Source organism: Physella acuta, unplaced genomic scaffold, assembly GCF_028476545.2.
Source record: "Physella acuta isolate Inbredline_101_S28 unplaced genomic scaffold, ASM2847654v3 ptg001052l, whole genome shotgun sequence".
Taxonomy (NCBI): domain Eukaryota; kingdom Metazoa; phylum Mollusca; class Gastropoda; family Physidae; genus Physella; species Physella acuta.
The window spans coordinates 232,513-251,834 of record NW_026732569.1 but is presented as its reverse complement, the minus strand read 5'-3'; the positions used below and the strand labels follow the sequence as shown (position 1 = coordinate 251,834).

Sequence of the window (19,322 nt, the reverse complement as noted above, 5' to 3'; positions counted from 1 at the left end):
ATGTTTTTCCGTATCAGTGAGGTGTAAAACGTCGAGATTTGTAAAAATCTCGATTTTTTTTGCACGATTACAATACTTTCTCTATACGAGAAAGTAAAAAAGTGACATTATTCTTTATGAACTCTCTCCCATGTCACAAAAGTTCGGACCCTTCCCCTTGCTCTTATGAGTGTGACGTCATTTATAGACAACCCCTATCACATTATCGTGAATTTCTCTAACGACTTTGTCTTATTTATTTCAGGTTTAAAAATGTTGAACGATCCTCGACTTGCATCTGTATTTGTCGCTAAATTGGCTTTTTTTTTACCTGCCCATACACTAGTTCTATGACAGCCTACATGCCATTATTCTAACCACAGAGGTAAGCTTTGAAAGTGTAAGTATTATTTTAAAACTTTTTTAATACTGTCAGTGATATAACCAACAGAACCCTTAATGAAGACTTAGGTTAGGAAGTCGTCCATAAAGAACATCACACACCTGATGGGTGTAAGGCTGGGGCGTCACGACACATTCTGGCGCCCTGGACAAACTATCCATTTTGAACCCTCAAACCTCCATTTAAATATAGTTCTTCACATAGACGAAAAAACGCCCCCCCCCCCCCACCCCGTCCATTTCCTGAAACCACCCTCATTTGGAAAGGTTTAGGGCGCTTGTTACCAGTCAGAATTCCTTATACCTTTTTTTTTTGGTGTCACACAATTTGTATAGGATTAGGCATAAACTGGTAAAGCCAAGAAGCAATCTATTTTCTTAATTTGAACTGTGCATAAGTTAGAATGCAGCTAAGAATGAGCTTTTATTTATTTCCTATCCTGTTTGGCGCCCCGTAATGTTAGAGCCCGGGGCAGACGCTCCACCCGCCCGCCTCTAGCTGCGCCTCTGGTGTGGTTGGTGCGTTAGATGTTTGTCATAAAGTGCTGTGAGGGGCAGTCCATGAAATTTGACGGTTTTTTTTTGACGATGTAGCGATATGTGATGGGTGTTGAGAGATTGGCAAAAAGCTGCTAAACGTTAATTTACGAGTACCCCTTAGTAGATCCCAATTATTTACCCGAATATTAAAAGTATCAATTAAATGGGACTGCAACCGTGGCCCCGGGGTACAGCCAGCACGGTACAGTGGTAGCTACACAGCCATACATAACAGGGTACAGTCAGTGGTAGCTACACAGCCATACATAACAGGGTACAGTCAGTGGTAGCTACACAGCCATACATAACTGGGTACAGTGGTAGCTACACAGCCATACATAACAGGGTACAGTCAGTGGTAGCTACACAGCCATACATAACAGGGTACAACCAGTGGTAGCTACACAGCCATACATAACTGGGTACAGTGGTAGCTACACAGCCATACATAACAGGGTACAGTCAGTGGTAGCTACACAGCCATACATAACAGGGTACAACCAGTGGTAGCTACACAGCCATACATAACTGGGTACAGTGGTAGCTACACAGCCATACATAACAGGGTACAGTCAGTGGTAGCTACACAGCCATACATAACAGGGTACAACCAGTGGTAGCTACACAGCCATACATAACAGGGTACAGCCAGTGGTAGCTACACAGCCATACATAACTGGGTACAGTGGTAGCTACACAGCCATACATAACAGGGTACAGTCAGTGGTAGCAACACAGCCATACATAACAGGGTACAACCAGTGGTAGCTACACAGCCATACATAACAGGGTACAGCCAGTGGTAGCTACACAGCCATACATAACTGGGTACAGTGGTAGCTACACAGCCATACATAACAGGGTACAGTCAGTGGTAGCTACACAGCCATACATAACTGGGTACAGCCAGTAGTAGCTACACAGCCATACATAACAGGGTACAGCCAGTGGTAGCTACACAGCCATACATAACAGGGTACAGCCAGTGGTAGCGACACAGCCATACATAACAGGGTACAGCCAGTGGTAGCTACACAGCCATACATAACAGGGTACAACCAGTGGTAGCTACACAGCCATACATAGCAGGGTACAGCCAGTGGTAGCTACACAGCCATACATAACAGGGTACAACCAGTGGTAGCTACACAGCCATACATAACAGGGTACAGCCAGTGGTAGCTACACAGCCATACATAACAGGGTACAGTGGTAGCGACACAGCCATACATAACAGGGTACAGTGGTAGCGACACAGCCATACATAACAGGGTACAGTGGTAGCGACACAGCCATACATAACAGGGTACAGTGGTAGCTACACAGCCATACATAACAGGGTACAGCCAGTGGTAGCTACACAGCCATACATAACAGTGGTAGCGACACAGCCATACATAACAGGGTACAGCCAGTGGTAGCTACACAGCCATACATAACAGTGGTAGCGACACAGCCATACATAACAGGGTACAGCCAGTGGTAGCTACACAGCCATACATAACAGGGTACAGTGGTAGCTACACAGCCATACATAACAGGGTACAGTGGTAGCTACACAGCCATACATAACAGGGTACAGCCAGTGGTAGCTACACAGCCATACATAACAGTGGTAGCGACACAGCCATACATAACAGGGTACAGCCAGTGGTAGCTACACAGCCATACATAACAGTGGTAGCGACACAGCCATACATAACAGGGTACAGCCAGTGGTAGCTACACAGCCATACATAACAGTGGTAGCTACACAGCCATACATAACAGGGTACAGCCAGTGGTAGCTACACAGCCATACATAACAGTGGTAGCGACACAGCCATACATAACAGGGTACAGCCAGTGGTAGCTACACAGCCATACATAACAGTGGTAGCGACACAGCCATACATAACAGGGTACAGCCAGTGGTAGCTACACAGCCATACATAACAGGGTACAGCCAGTGGTAGCTACACAGCCATACATAACAGGGTACAGCCAGTGGTAGCTACACAGCCATACATAACAGGGTACAGCCAGTGGTAGCTACACAGCCATACATAACAGGGTACAGCCAGTGGTAGCTACACAGCCATACATAACAGGGTACAGCCAGTGGTAGCTACACAACCATACATAACAGGGTACAGTGGTAGCGACACAGCCATACATAGCAGGGTACAGCCAGTGGTAGCTACACAGCCATACATAACAGGGTACAGCCAGTGGTAGCTACACAGCCATACATAACAGGGTACAGCCAGTGGTAGCTACACAGCCATACATAACAGGGTACAGCCAGTGGTAGCTACACAGCCATACATAACAGGGTACAGCCAGTGGTAGCTACACAGCCATACATAACAGGGTACAGCCAGTGGTAGCGACACAGCCATACATAGCAGGGTACAGCCAGTGGTAGCTACACAGCCATACATAACAGGGTACAGCCAGTGGTAGCGACACAGCCATACATAGCAGGGTACAGCCAGTGGTAGCTACACAGCCATACATAACAGGGTACAACCAGTGGTAGCTACACAGCCATACATAACAGGGTACAGCCAGTGGTAGCTACACAGCCATACATAACATGGTACAGCCAGTGGTAGCTACACAGCCATACATAACAGGGTACAGCCAGTGGTAGCTACACAGCCATACATAACAGGGTACAGCCAGTGGTAGCTACACAGCCATACATAACAGGGTACAGCCAGTGGTAGCGACACAGCCATACATAGCAGGGTACAGCCAGTGGTAGCTACACAGCCATACATAACAGGGTACAGCCAGTGGTAGCTACACAGCCATACATAACAGGGTACAGCCAGTGGTAGCGACACAGCCATACATAGCAGGGTACAGCCAGTGGTAGCTACACAGCCATACATAACAGGGTACAGCCAGTGGTAGCTACACAGCCATACATAACAGGGTACAGCCAGTGGTAGCGACACAGCCATACATAGCAGGGTACAGCCAGTGGTAGCTACACAGCAATACATAACAGGGTACAGTGGTAGCTACACAGCCATACATAGCAGGGTACAGCCAGTGGTAGCTACACAGCAATACATAACAGGGTACAGTGGTAGCTACACAGCCATACATAACAGGGTACAGCCAGTGGTAGCTACACAGCCATACATAACAGGGTACAGTGGTAGCTACACAGCCATACATAACAGGGTACAACCAGTGGTAGCTACACAGCCATACATAACAGGGTACAGCCAGTGGTAGCTACACAGCCATACATAACAGGGTACAGTGGTAGCTACACAGCCATACATAGCAGGGTACAACCAGTGGTAGCTACACAGCCATACATAACAGGATACAGCCAGTGGTAGCTACACAGCCATACATAACAGGGTACAACCAGTGGTAGCTACACAGCCATACATAACAGGGTACAGTGGTAGCTACACAGCCATACATAACAGGGTACAACCAGTGGTAGCTACACAGCCATACATAACAGGGTACAGCCAGTGGTAGCTACACAGCCATACATAACAGGGTACAGTGGTAGCGACACAGCCATACATAACAGGGTACAGTGGTAGCGACACAGCCATACATAACATGGTACAGTGGTAGCGACACAGCCATACATAACAGGGCCGTGGAGTTGATGGCAGCCGTGCTCCTGAGTTATCTTCTCTTTTGTCAACAAAAGGAGGCGGACATCAATCAAAGTGAGCACGCGTGCACAGGAGGGGTGGACAACTGGGGAGAGATGGGGAGGGGGAGGCGCAAATGTAAAAATTTCATGAGTTTAAAATGATTAATTCTTCTCGTTAGTGAATAAGAGATGATTCCCCCCACCACCACCCCCACAAACCACCCCCACCAACCACCCCACCAACCACCTCCATTTTAACAATCTTCTTAGTCTCATTACCCTCCCTTAATGTTTTCGACAAGCAGACACAGATAGTACAGTGTAATAGTAGACAGGATTGTTGTGTTTGGGGGTGTTTCAAGTTTAAATAAAATCAATGTCAATATATGTGTGTGCATATATATATATATATATATATATATATATATATATATATATATATATATATATTGCATATGACCATATACTTATATATATATGCCTATAATAAGTATGGTGACAGGACAAATTATCTCAGGACAAACTATCTTAGACAAAATATCTCAGACAAAACACTTTATTTTAGGGAGGGGGGATCCATGTGGGTTCTAATTTAACTCCTTAGAACCAGTGTGTATTTTTCCCAGACATTTTTCACCAGGGGGGGATGACTAGTGAGGGGTGCAAAAGGAAACACTGCCTAATGTCCACCTGCCTACACAGCTGTATACAAATAAAAACGTCAAACTGCAACACCAATCTCCATACATTGCAGCACAGTGCAACATAGAACCAACATAGATCCAGCATTGATACGGCCTGACACACCAAGCCAGCCCCCCCCCCCCCCCCCCACACACTTACTGAACCCTTGTAAAGCCACTTAGCAACAATTTTCTTATGACCGCTAGACAAAACCAACCAAAACAATGTCCCCACTTGTCGCGTAGGTGCAGATAAAGGAGAACAAAGGACAACTCATTGAGCTATTGATCATGGTTAGGGGGTTGTTTGTTACGATAGTCTGATTAATGGAACGTCTCTTCAAAGGTCTGTTCATTGGGCTGTTCATTAAGTAGAGATTTTTTAAACGCAAATCGATCTGGGCTGAACTTTTTTTTTTAAATTGGCAGTAAACAATACACACACGCACATACAACTACCAATATAGCTACACATCAACGTGCACACACACACACACATACGCACACACACACGTATTATATATATATATATATATATATATATATATATATATATATATATATATATATATATATATATATATATATATATATATATATATATTCATACATGTCATATATAACGAGCCAAAGGTGAAGTGTTTAACCGTATGGAAGATGTTTTATATGTGTAGAAGTCCGCTCTTAACAAAAGAAAAAAAAACAATCAAATTAAACCAACCACGTGACTGATTGATCACTCATCCGCAACGACCGCCTGTACCTTGCAACAGTAAAGAAGTTCATCACAATTCTATTTGCCTCTTTATAAGCCAACTGATAATTAAATATGACCTACTTTTAGTCCAGGTCTAATGATCACAGAGTCGTGGGGAAGGGTTGGGGGGGGGGGACTATCGACCTTATTGCACCATTATAGGTGAACAAGAAATCTAAATGTAGAGGTCGGGTCCCGAATCACATCGTTCTTTTAATATCGTGATGAATGGGCAACATTTCATGTCGTGATTAATGGGCAACATTTCATGTCGTGATTAATGGGCAACATTTCATGTCCTGATTCATGGGCAACATTTCATGTCATGCGTTATGGGCAAGTTATTACATGCTATAATTTATGGGTCACTAACAATATACCTTAATAGATGGCCAACTTACATCCTGCTTAATTAATAGACCACTTACAGCCTGCCTTAATTAATAGACCACTTACAGCCTGCCTTAATTAATAGACCACTTACAGCATACATTAATTGATGGCCCACTTACATACAGCCTGCCTTAAAATTAATTTAAAGTGTGTGAAAGTGGTTAAATATGTGTGTTTCAGGCTCCTACCCGGGGTGTGATACCTTGAAGCATAGTAAGGTGATGGGGGGGGGGGGGTCGTTTTCTTGAAACTGGAAATTATCTACAGAAGTCGCCTTCCTTCTAGCTAAGCTGACACTGACAAGTGACATCACCCGAAAGAAGCGCCTCAAACTCATCACTTAAATACACGTAAACACGTCACACAAATACACGTAAACATGTCACATAATTACACGTAAACACGTCACATAATTACACGTAAACACGTCACATAAATACACGTAAACACGTCACACAAATACACGTAAACACGTCACACAAATACAGGTAAACATGTCACATAATTACACGTAAACACGTCACATAATTACACGTAAACACGTCACACAAATACACGTAAACACGTCACATAATCACACGTAAACACTTCATACAAATACACGTAAACACGTCACACAAATAAACGTAAACACGTCACACAAATACACGTAAACACTTCATACAAATACGCGTAAACACGTCACACAAATAAACGTAAACACGTTACACAAATACACGTAAACACTTCATACAAATACACGTAAACACGTCACACAAATACACGTAAACACTTCATACAAATACACGTAAACACGTCACTTAATTACACGTAAACACGTCACATAAATACACGTAAACACTTCATACAAATACACGTAAACACGTCAATTAATTACACGTAAACACGTCACATAAATACACGTAAACACTTCATACAAATACACGTAAACACGTCACACAAATAAACGTAAACACGTCACTTAATTACACGTAAACACGTTACATAAATATAGAACTTAAACACATAACAAGTTAATCAGTGGATAACATTATTTACTTCAAAACAAGGTTTTAAAATGATCTCTTTTAATAAATTACTTTGTAATGAATTAACGTAAATGACATTTTATCGAATGAGCGGCGAGAAGCCAGGAGAAAACGTCAGAGTCCCCTCAGCTGGGGAATCTGATATTTGAATGGCGGTGTGCGAACTGTAGGAGCAATGTGGCGTTATCTTTCTTTTGTGGGGGGGGGGGGGGGGTTGTTGTGTTTGTTTGATGTGGGATGGTGTTTGATGGTAAAAGGTTGGTGTTGGTGTAATGATGGTAGGCTGATGATGTAATGAATTATTGTAGGCCTGGTGTAATGATCTAGTAATGATGGTGTTTTGTTGTAGTGGTGATATATGATATAATTGGTGGTGGTTTTAAAGCTATATTAGTAGAAGTTTGTAATGTACTGATAATGTACTAAGTAATGACAGTGTTACGATGGTATATTAATGATGGTATTGTGATTGTTAGGGGTTAGGATGGTAGTGGGATGGTAGTAGGACGAAGATGGAAGAATTGCGAAATAGCGTGACGTCAGATTGAGATGACTCCACGTTTGGGAAACAAAGCTGAGGAATGGTTAAAACAGGATCACGTGATCAACACACCATCAAGATGGCCGCGTGTTGCTGTCTTTTGTTATTCTACGTTCTAACATTGGGGGAAGTTGTCGTGGACAGCTCTGACAGATATTGGAAGAAAATAGATCTAATGATGTAGACCAGTACTGGAACAAATAGATCTAATGATGTAGACCAGTACTGGAACAAAATAGATCTAATGATGTAGACCAGTACCAAAGGCGGAACAAAAAATCACATGTTTTCTGACTAGATGTCGTCACAATGTGGAGTTTTAAAAAAAAAATCATCTCAAATTCCAAGGAGTCCACCAATCTAAATATCCAGTTTTTTCAATTTTATCTCGGTTTTTAAATAATTTATCTGGCAACTTTTCATAATCAAACATAGTTAAATCATCACTGTATATATGACTAATCTTGTAAAGCAGTGTTATGTTGACGGAGGAGTACGCTTCTAACAGCGCTTGATTTTTTTGTTTCTTTAACTGGGCTTTGTCTTTAGACGCCAAAATGGCGGCTCTGCAGGCTGCAATGAACGTCTCAGTGCGCATGTCAGCCAGCTCGTCAGGACGGAATGGGTAGTGTATGTTACTGTCAATCACGCCACGAATTTGGAACTTCCGCCATATACGCCGGCCCATTTCGTCGAAGGATATGCACTTTCCGATTTCTGGTCTCCACGAGAAGGCGCTGTCGACCGTGTCCTTGACCGAGTCCATGGCCGCAGCCAGGCCGTAGTCCGGCTCGTGTTGGAAGCCAGACGAGACGTTGAGTCTGGCGGCGATGTAGTCCACGTCCTCTCTCATCGTCTCCAGCCTGCCCACGATGCTGTAGTTCAGGGCGCACATCTGGCACTCCGCCGACACCATCTTTAAATGTAAATCTCTTTTGTACAAGTCCAAGGCCACGGCCTTGAGAAACTGCTCGAATGTCACGTTAGAGGCGCACGTTCCGTTCGCTTTTAAAATCGAACTCATCTTTAGCGCCTTCTCCCCCCAACTCTTCCAGTAGTACGGGTTGGGGGATAACATTTTATCGATGTAGGCTGAGAAAATTCTCGAGTAGGGGTTCCTGCCGAACACGATGCTGGTGGAGCCGGTGATGAAGGAGCTCATGGCTTGCAGCGTGCGGAGAGACTTTAGACTCCGGATGCTCTCCCTCGAGGCCTTCTCGATGGGGATGTCGTAAGGGGAGTGGGCCAGGCTCGGCTGTTCGATGATCATCAGGAACCTGGGGAGACATTGGTCAGTTGGTCAGTTGGTCAGTTGGTCAGTTGGTCAGTTGCTCAGTTGGTCAGTTGCTCAGTTGCTCAGTTGGTCAGTTACTCAGTTGGTCAGTTGCTCAGCTATCTTTTTGTAGATTAAAACAAAAAGTAAAGCAACATTTTGAACCGAACGGTCCATGGAGCAGATGAAGTAGAGTTCACCTGTTTTATTTACCTCGGTTATTATAGGATAGTGTGTTCAGCTATTTTCCCAGCCGCCTTTACTTTCCCTACTGTGAGTCAGGTACAAGAAAGAGGTGGATCCGAACTCGAGTATCTGGTTAGCAGTCGAATGCTCTAACATTCGACCACACCGTCCGTATGCTTAGATACTTTTTAAAAAATTGTTTGATGCGCTATAGGTTTTAGTTTCAAAGCGTGTCCGTCTAGCGCCTAATAAGAACTGTCATGACCCTATATCTGTGGTATCTACCTGTACCCACGTGATTTAAACAACTTTTACCTGGTGAAGAAGGTCGAGGCGACCTTGCCCACTGGACAGAACAAGGCTCTGGTTCGGGTTGAGATGAGAGGGTTGTTCAGTTTCTTCACCAACCACAGCAGGTTTGTGGGGTGGGGCGGGCGGGTCTGGTTGCGGCAGACGTGACCCACCCTCCGACGATGTTCCTCGTACTTGACTTGCTCCGTCTGCAGACGACTGCGGTCGCTCCTGACGACGGAAGTTGTGCCGGTGCTAAAAAAACAACGTAGTATTGTGGGTATCATAAAATGGGGTTTTGAAACATTGGCTCTTGGTACATGTGACGTTTTTTAAAAAGCCCCTTACTTAACCCTGCACACGTTGCTTCTATCTGATTGTTTTGTTTCATTTCTTCTGGTTAGCAGCTGAAAGCTCTACCATTCAACCACGATCCCTACTGCCACTTTAACCTTAATTTCAGAGTCCTGTGTTGTGTGTGCGGCAGAACTCGGCTTATCAAACAGAAATTTTGTGGAGACATTTTTTTGTATTTGTGGAGACACTATATGTTGAGACACCGTATTTGTGTCTTTGTTATTAGTTTAGTCGGGATTTACTGTGTGGGATGTTCACATCGTGTCGGAGTCACATTGTGTCACACCTGCAGTGCTCTGTTGACGTGCTAATTATAAAAAAGACCACGCCCTACTGCCCCCACTACTACTCCCCCTCCCCACGTTTGTTTCCTCACCAAATCAATGTTGTTTGTTTTCTATAGTGCAGACCAAATGAGTTTATTTTTCATTGACCAGAGTCAATACATTCCGTGCTTACCCTTCACACAAACAGACATTTTTTAGTAAGTCAGCTGTGACGTTCTATACACGTCGCTGGATATGGCAAAGAACAGCCCCATCACATCTACATCACAGCTATATCACAGCCAAACACCAGCCATATCATTTCATACATCAGCCACATCACAGCTACATCACAGCCAAACACCAGCCATAAACCAGCTACACACTAGCCATATCATTTCATACATCAGCCATATCACAGCCAAACACCAGCCATAAACCAGCTACACACTAGCCATATCATTTCATACATCAGCCATATCACAGCTATATTACAGCCAAACACCAGCCATAAACCAGCTACACACTAGCCATATCACACCAACCACCAACCACAAAGCTAAGCAACAAACCTTTTTGGTATTTCTTTCGCTGTCGTCATCTGGTGCGTCATCACTTCCGCCTCTGAGGTCTGGTCAAAGTAGGGATGTATGGGAAGCCCTTCATCTAATTTAGTGGAAAATACGAGAAGCTTTCATCTAATTTAGTGGAAAATACGAGACGCTTTCATCTAATTTAGTGGAAAATATCAGAAGCTTTTCATCTAATTTAGTGGAAAATACGAGAAGCTTTTCATCTAATTTAGTGGAAAATACGAGAAGCTTTCATCTAATTTAGTGGAAAATACGAGAAGCTTTCATCTAATGTAGTGGAAAATACGAGAAGCTTTTCATCTAATTAGTGGAAAATACGAGAAGCTTTCATCTAATTAGTGGAAAATACGAGAAGCTTTCATCTAATGTAGTGGAAAATACGAGAAGCTTTTCATCTAATTTAGTGGAAAATACGAGAAGCTTTTCATCTAATTTAGTGGAAAATACTGGAGTTTTCATCTAATTCAGCAGAGAATATGAAAGGGGTAGGGTGGGGGTTAAGAATCGGCCGAAAAATTGCGTCATCATTAATAGACGACCTTTATTAGCGAACGAAACAAGGCCACTAGCTTATAAATTATGCAACGAGTCTTTCATTTAATTTAGAAACCCTACGTGTAGCCCACGAACTGACCCAGACTCCGTGTAGCCAACAAACTTACACCTCCGTTTAGCCCACAAACGTACATCTCCGTGCAACCCAGAAACTTACCCCGTGTAGCCAACAAAATGACACAACCTCTGTACACAACCCTTTATTAAACCACAATCAATACAACAAACTGTAAGCCCTTTAATGTTGTTCTAGCTCATATTACCCAAAGTATTAGCTAATCGACATTTTTTCACCTCAACTAGGCCTAAAAATATGGCTGAGATTTCACGGGCGATCAACACGTTTTAGTCAAGTAAAGTGGGTTTATTTTCTTTTTAATCCATTTTAAAGCTTGCTCTTATACAGCATACCAGGCCAACCACCTACAGAATACCTGGCCACCCACCTACAATATACCTGGCCATCCACCTACAGTATACCTGGCAAACCACATATAGTGTACCTGTTCACCTAACTCCACCGTCCTAGTTCAGTACTCACCAGCAGAGTGAGACATGCCAGAAGAACATGCACAGACCTAACTCCACCGTCCTAGTTCAGTACTCACCAGCAGAGTGAGACATGCCAGAAGAACATGCACAGACCTAACTCCACCATCCTAGTTCAGTACTCACCAGCAGAGTGAGACATGCCAGAAGAACATGCACAGACCTAACTCCACCGTCCTAGTTCAGTACTCACCAGCAGAGTGAGACATGCCAGAAGAACATGCACAGACCTAACTCCACCGTCCTAGTTCAGTACTCACCAGCAGAGTGAGACATGCCAGAAGAACGTGCACAGACCTAACTCCAACGTCCTAGTTCAGTACTCACCAGCAGAGTGAGACATGCCAGAAGAACATGCACAGACCTAACTCCACCGTCCTAGTTCAGTACTCACCAGCAGAGTGAGACATGCCAGAAGAACATGCACAGACCTAACTCCACCGTCCTAGTTCAGTACTCACCAGCAGAGTGAGACATGCCAGAAGAACATGCACAGACCTAACTCCACCGTCCTAGTTCAGTACTCACCAGCAGAGTGAGACACGCCAGAAGAACATGCACAGACCTAACTCCACCGTCCTAGTTCAGTACTCACCAGCAGAGTTCAATAACCAATGCCAGAAGAACATGCACAGACCTAATTCCACCGTCCTAGTTCACTACTCACCAGCAGAGTGAGACATGCCAGAAGAACATGCACAGACCTAACTCCACCGTCCTAGTTCAGTACTCACCAGCAGAGTTCAATGACCCGTGCCAGAAGAACATGCACAGACCTAACTCCACCGTCCTAGTTCAGTACTCACCAGCAGAGTTTAGTGAGACATGCCAGAAGAACATGCACAGACCTAACTCCACCGTCCTAGTTCAGTACTCACCAGCAGAGTTTAGTGAGACATGCCAGAAGAACATGCACAGACCCCCAAGGAAACACAGCACGGCCAGGCTGCTCCCCTTGTTCCAACACCACCGGTACTTCCACTTCAGCAACATCCTGACTATCATCTGGGGAATAGACACATCCTGACTATCATCTGGGGAATAGAAATATCTTGACTATCATCTGGGGAATACAAACATCCTGACTATCATCTGGGGAATAGAAACATCCTGACTATCATCTGGGGAATACAAACATCCTGACTATCATCTGGGGAATACAAACATCCTGACTATCATCTGGGGAATACAAACATCCTGACTATCATCTGGGGAATAGAAACATCCTGACTATCATCTGGGGAATAGAAACAGCCTGACTATCATCTGGGGAATAGAAACATCCTGACTATCATCTGGGGAATAGAAACATCCTGACTATCATCTGGGGAATAGAAACATCCTGACTATCATCTGGGGAATAGAAACATCCTGACTATCATCTGGGGAATAGAAACATCCTATCATCTGGGGAATAGACCTGACTTTTATCTGGGGAACATCCTAAACAGGGGCGTAGCGAGGGGGGGGGGCGGACCGCACCGGGTGACACCATTTAGGGGGGTGACACCAAGGCAAAAAATAGCAAAATATATAGAGAAAAACTTGAGGGGGGGTGCAAATCGAAAGTTTGAGGCGGGGGGGGGGGTACAAATCGAAAGTTTGAGGGGGGGGGTGCAAATCGAAAACTTTAAAGTTTGTCCCCGGGAAGGGTCGCAACGCCTCTGAGGGGGTGACACCATTAAGTGCCGCACCGGGTGACACCCGACCTCGCTACGCCACTGATCCTAAATATGATCTGGGGAATAAAATCATCCTGCTTTCTCCTCCTAAATGCCCTCAAACATTACAAATTGTTGTGGGAATTTTAAAACTTGACATTTTCTCGATTTCCTAGCATCATTAATGTCATTTGGTGCCCATAATTGCCTTTTTATGCTTGTCAATTTGTGCCAATAATTGTCTTGTTTGTGCTCATGATGTCAGTTTGTGCCCATAATTGTAAAAAATAAGAGATGGCCTGTAGTATTGGTTTAAGGGAATTTTACTCAAACACATACTCAATGCCGTGTTAAAAATATTCCACAATCTCCGATACATCATACCCCCCCCCACCTCTTACCCCTGACGTACACACCTGTACACTGTACGTAATTTGTGAAACTTGATTCTTGTAAAAGTTTAAACCAAGGGAGAAAACTTGGCTGAAGGTCGTTAGAAAACAAGATAATAAGAGTTCATCATCCTGTCAATGGTGATTGTTGAGTTTAATTATTTTCGAGTTTCCGCAGGTAATTCTCCGCTTGATAATTAACGGGTTTTAGCTCTGTTAATTATGTACGGCTGAGATGGTTAGGTTAAGGCGCCGCACCCACCCCACCCCCACTCTTCCTTGCATCTGCTACTCCATCATCAGTTAACCTAACCATAACACAAACCAGATGTGGGTTACTTGGGCGGGCACTCGACTCAAGGGGAACAACGCTGGCACTAAATCAGCGGATTTGTAAACGAGACTGTATATCATCAGAGTTATCGGCCCCTGGCGGCTGAGTCAAGGCGGAATAACTCACTTGTAAAGTTGTGTGTGAACGAGTTATCGGAACCTGGCTGCCCTGTCTTCATGCGGAGATACTAAGTTGTAAACATAGAAAGTAGTAGGTGCGTCACTGTTGTTATTTAGTCGGGATGTCATTTACTGTGTATGTCGTGATGTTATATATGTGTGTATATCAGTGTCATAGACTTTGTCGTTATAGACGTCATATAATGTGTATGTCTCAGGTCACGAGTCACAGGTCATTGGGTTATGACTTTCAACCGTGTGTCAGTGACATCAGAGTGTATGTGATTGTCATGACATAGTGCCACTAACGCCGTAGTGTATGTGATTATGTGATTGTCATGACAGAGTGCCACTAACGCCGTAGTGTATGTGATTGTCATGACAGTGCCACTAACGCCGTAGTGTATGTGATTATGTGATTGTCATGACAGAGTGCCACTAACGCCGTAGTGTATGTGATTATGTGATTGTCATGACATAGTGCCACTAACGCCGTAGTGTATGTGATTATGTGATTGTCATGACATAGTGCCACTAACGCCGTAGTGTATGTGATTATGTGATTGTCATGACAGTGCCACTAACGCCGTAGTGTATGTGATTGTCATGACAGTGTCACTAACGCCGTAGTGTATGTGATTGTCATGACAGTGCCACTAACGCCGTAGTGTATGTGATTGTCATGACAGTGTCACTAACGCCGTAGTGTATGTGATTGTCATGACAGTGCCACTAACGCCGTAGTGTATGTGATTGTCATGACAGTGTCACTAACGCCGTAGTGTATGTGATTATGTGATTGTCATGACAGTGTCATTAACGTCATAGTGTATGTGATTATGTGATTGTCATGACAGTGTCACTAACGCCATAGTGTATGCTGCTGGGATGACTTGATTGAAATAGAAAGGTACAAGCAGGGGGCCCGTGGGGTGGGGGTCATAGAGTATGACAATCTGGAAGCGACTTAGATCAATACTCGTGTACACGTCATCGCTCCCGTCAATAGTCCGTACCTCAACCCTGTCATTTGCCGAAATTTGCCGAAACTTGCCGACACTTGCCGAATGTATCTGGGAGTTGCCTTGGATTAGGCTCCGACACTAACCTAATAGATGCAGGTGTTAAAGTAACCTACTGCTCTAGAACTGTGGCCAAAAGATCATGGGTGCATTGGTAAATGTCTGTCTGTCTGTCTGTCTGTCTGTCTGTCTGTCTGTCTGTCTGTCTGTCTGTCTGTCTGTCTGTCTGTCTGTCTGTCTGTCTGTCTGTCTGTCTGTCTGTCTGTCTGTCTGTCTGTCTGTCTGTCTGTCTGTCTGTGCGTCTGCCTGCCTGTCTTCCTGTCTGTCTGTCTGTCCGTCCATCTTTCTGTCAACATACACATCAATCTAGGCCACTTCTATGAAAACACAGTATTGTATCAGCTAAAATCTGACATAGCCAGAAAACAAAACGTTCTATAGACAATCAGCCGCCTCAAGTGGGGCAGCAATCCAGGTGAGACTAATTACTTCACACCTGGACACGTCGATTCTTACTTAACCGCCACTGATTTATTTAGGTTCGATACAATCGCAACCTCAGAGTCAAACTCTTGCACAAGTTTAGCGCTCAAGTTAAACTCTTGCACAAGTTTAGCGCTCAAGTTAAACTCTCGCACAAATTTAACGCTCAAGTTAAACTCTCGCCTATTTAATATGCTCTACCCTGACGTGACGACAATAAATTTACAAGTAGTTAAAATTCGTTTATTTTAGCGACGGACAGTAAGTGAATAAATTAACGACGTTAATGAGTGTAATCAGAGCGCCAGTTTTGTGCTCCGTTATAACGCTCTTTTTACACTTAAACTTAAACACGCGAATATATGGCTTTCATACTGGTCAATTGTAAGTAAAAGATTAGCTGTATTAAATATTTGTATATTTCGTTCATCTCTCTGCATATCTCTCTGTATATCCATCCATCCATCTGTCTGTCTGTCTGTCTGTCTATCTGTCTGTCCGTCTGTCTGTCTGTCTGTCCGTCAGTCTGTCCGTCTGTCTGTCTGAATATATGTATATATATATATACATATATATATATATATATATATATATATATATATATATATATATATATATATATATATATATATATATATATATATATATATATATATATGTATATCTCACTCCAAGGATGGGCTGCAAATATTGAAGTATTACCCTCTCTCTGTTGGTACAACAGTTAGTAATATAGACCTGCCGATTAATGAGAGCGGATTAGTGACACCTTTCAACTATTTCACACCCATCCCTGTACCTGCCTAGGTTGGAGCACCTATTCAAGTCACGTGATCGGACCAAATTTTTGACACCCTTGTTTGTTTAGAACCTGCATGTCAGGCTGACCTTTGACAATATAAAAAATACGGTTTGTTTAATGGCGATTTGTATTGCGTGTATCTTACAAAATCTAACCCTAATCCTAACTTGTATGTATTGAAATCGTGCATCTTACAGATCCTTACCCTAACTGGTATGTATTGCAATAGCGTGTACCTTACAAAACCTAACCCTAACTGGTATGTATTGCAATAGCGTGTATCTTACAGAATCTAACGCTAACTGGTATGTATTGATGCTAACCCTACTTTTGGAGCCTGAGCGTAGTATGCTGACTACTATTAACAGTGAATTAACACTAACCCTTAATCCAACTCTAGCTATGTTAGAGTTGAGTTGTGGGAACGTTTAAATGTGTTTGCAATTGCGTGTGGTGTCTAATCGACACGCAGTAGTTAGGGTTAAGTATTGCAACAAATGTTTACAATGTTAAATTACTTCCGCTTCTACACCCCCCTCAACCCCCACCCCAATCCCTCGTGTACAACCCACTCAATGGGAGAAGCCCGAGGGATGAAAACCTTTCTAAAACGGAATTTGTCAATAATTCTGTCAGCTATTAAAAGTGATGTCCTCTTTTTTTTAATATACCCCCACCCACCCCCACACAACCACCACCCTCACACAAACACCACCCTCACACAACCACCACCCTCACACAACCACCACAACCACCACCCTCACACAACCACCACCCTCACACAAACACCACCCTCACACAACCACCACCCTCACACAACCACCACCCTCACACAACCACCACCCTCACACCACCACCCTCACACAACCACCACCCTCACACAACCACCACCCTCACACAACCACCACCCTCACACAACCACCACCCTCACACAACCACCACCCTCACACCACCACCCTCACACAACCACCACCCTCACACAACCACCACCCTCACACAACCACCACCCTCACACAACCACCACAACCACCACCCTCACACAACCACCACCCTCACACAAACACCACCCTCACACAACCACCACCCTCACACAACCACCACCCTCACACAACCACCACCCTCACACCACCACCCTCACACAACCACCACCCTCACACAACCACCACCCTCACACAACCACCACCCTCACACAACCACCACCCTCACACAACCACCACCCTCACACCACCACCCTCACACAACCACCACCCTCACACAACCACCACCCTCACACAACCACCACCCTCACACAACCACCACAACTACCACCCTCACACAACCACCACCCTCACACAACCACCACAACTACCACCCTCACACAACCACCACAACTACCACCCTCACACAACCACCACCCTCACACAACCACCACCCTCACACAACCACCACCCCTACACAACCACAACCACCACCCTCACACAACAACCACCCTCACACAACCACCCACCCTCACACAACCACCATCCTCACACAACCACAACCACCACCCTCACACAACCACCACCCTCACACAAACACCACCCCCACACTACTATGCTATGATTAAAACTGAAATTCTAGGCACACTAACGTGACTACTCTGCCGATTAACACAGTTCATAAAATAAAAATAACTAGCGTAAAAATGTGTTACCTTGTGAGAGAATTTCCCGATCCGTACATTGCTGTGTGATATCCAATACTAGCATTCAGCTGCCGTCATTTAGTCTTTTATTCCTGTTCCCACCGTGTTCCGTAAAAATGGACTCGTCCAAAAGCGTCACATCCCCCCACGCGCCGGCAGACGAACCGCACATCGCTTCCCATCGGTTTTTTTTTTATCATGAGTTGTGAGAAAGTCTGAGAACGCGTGAGAGAGAGAGGGAGGGAAGCTAAGTTTATTTCCCAACCGTGAAAACAACGATATTAAGACATCGTTTATTTTAAACCTCAATCCTGGTTTTGTCTGCATATTTAAAAACAAAGCCATAATATAATCGTCAATATTTAGTTGAACGATTACAGTAGCGTAGGGGTGGGGCGGGTGTCGTACACAGCTGGTAGTAAAAAGGCTGCTAACTGCTGCTAACAGTACAGATAAAAACGCTCCAGCGTGGGTATTGGTCTAGGTATTGCTGCTACATGCAAATATGCCAGCAGTAGACAAATAATTCTAAATCATGTTTGTGATAATTTTATATATATATATATATATATATATATATATATATATATATATATATATATATATATATATATATATATATATATATATATATATATACATATATATATATATATATGTGTGTGTGTTATATATATATATATATATATATATATATATATATATATATATACATATATACATATATATATACATATTTGTGTGTGTGTGTGTGTTAAACATGATTCCTTATGTTATGGCATACTTATGTCGTCAATGGGATGTGTTAACGAAACTAGAACTTAAGTGACGTGCAGC

At 43.7% G+C, this 19,322-nt stretch overlaps 1 protein-coding gene across 2 annotated transcripts; it reads right to left on the bottom strand.

Moving 5' to 3' along the window:
- Positions 1–7,600: 7,600 nt before the first annotated feature.
- Positions 7,601–18,638, bottom strand: LOC131955073 (uncharacterized). 2 transcript variants are annotated; one of them, XM_059319025.1, is made up of 5 exons: positions 18,495–18,638; positions 12,888–13,014; positions 10,885–10,978; positions 9,714–9,944; positions 7,601–9,216 (listed from the first exon to the last, which is right to left on the bottom strand). In XM_059319025.1, exons 2-5 carry the CDS (start codon positions 13,012–13,014, stop codon positions 8,271–8,273), a joined length of 1,398 nt encoding a protein of 465 aa, XP_059175008.1. In that variant the 5' UTR covers positions 18,495–18,638; the 3' UTR covers positions 7,601–8,270. The 2 variants fall into 2 exon arrangements, with proteins under 2 accessions (XP_059175008.1, XP_059175009.1); XM_059319026.1 differs by lacking the exons at positions 12,888–13,014; positions 18,495–18,638 and adding an exon at positions 12,744–12,780.
- Positions 18,639–19,322: the final 684 nt, after the last annotated feature.

Excerpts from the sequence above, each read along its gene's own strand:
- LOC131955073 (XM_059319025.1), bottom strand. The coding sequence starts at position 13,014 with ATGATAGTCAGGATGTTGCTGAAGTGGAAGTACCGGTGGTGTTGGAAC. Across the intron at positions 9,945-10,884 it reads GCGAAAGAAATACCAAAAAG|CACCGGCACAACTTCCGTCG; the intron begins GTTTGTTGCTTA and ends TTGTTTTTTTAG. Across the intron at positions 9,217-9,713 it reads GCCTCGACCTTCTTCACCAG|GTTCCTGATGATCATCGAAC; the intron begins GTAAAAGTTGTT and ends ATGTCTCCCCAG.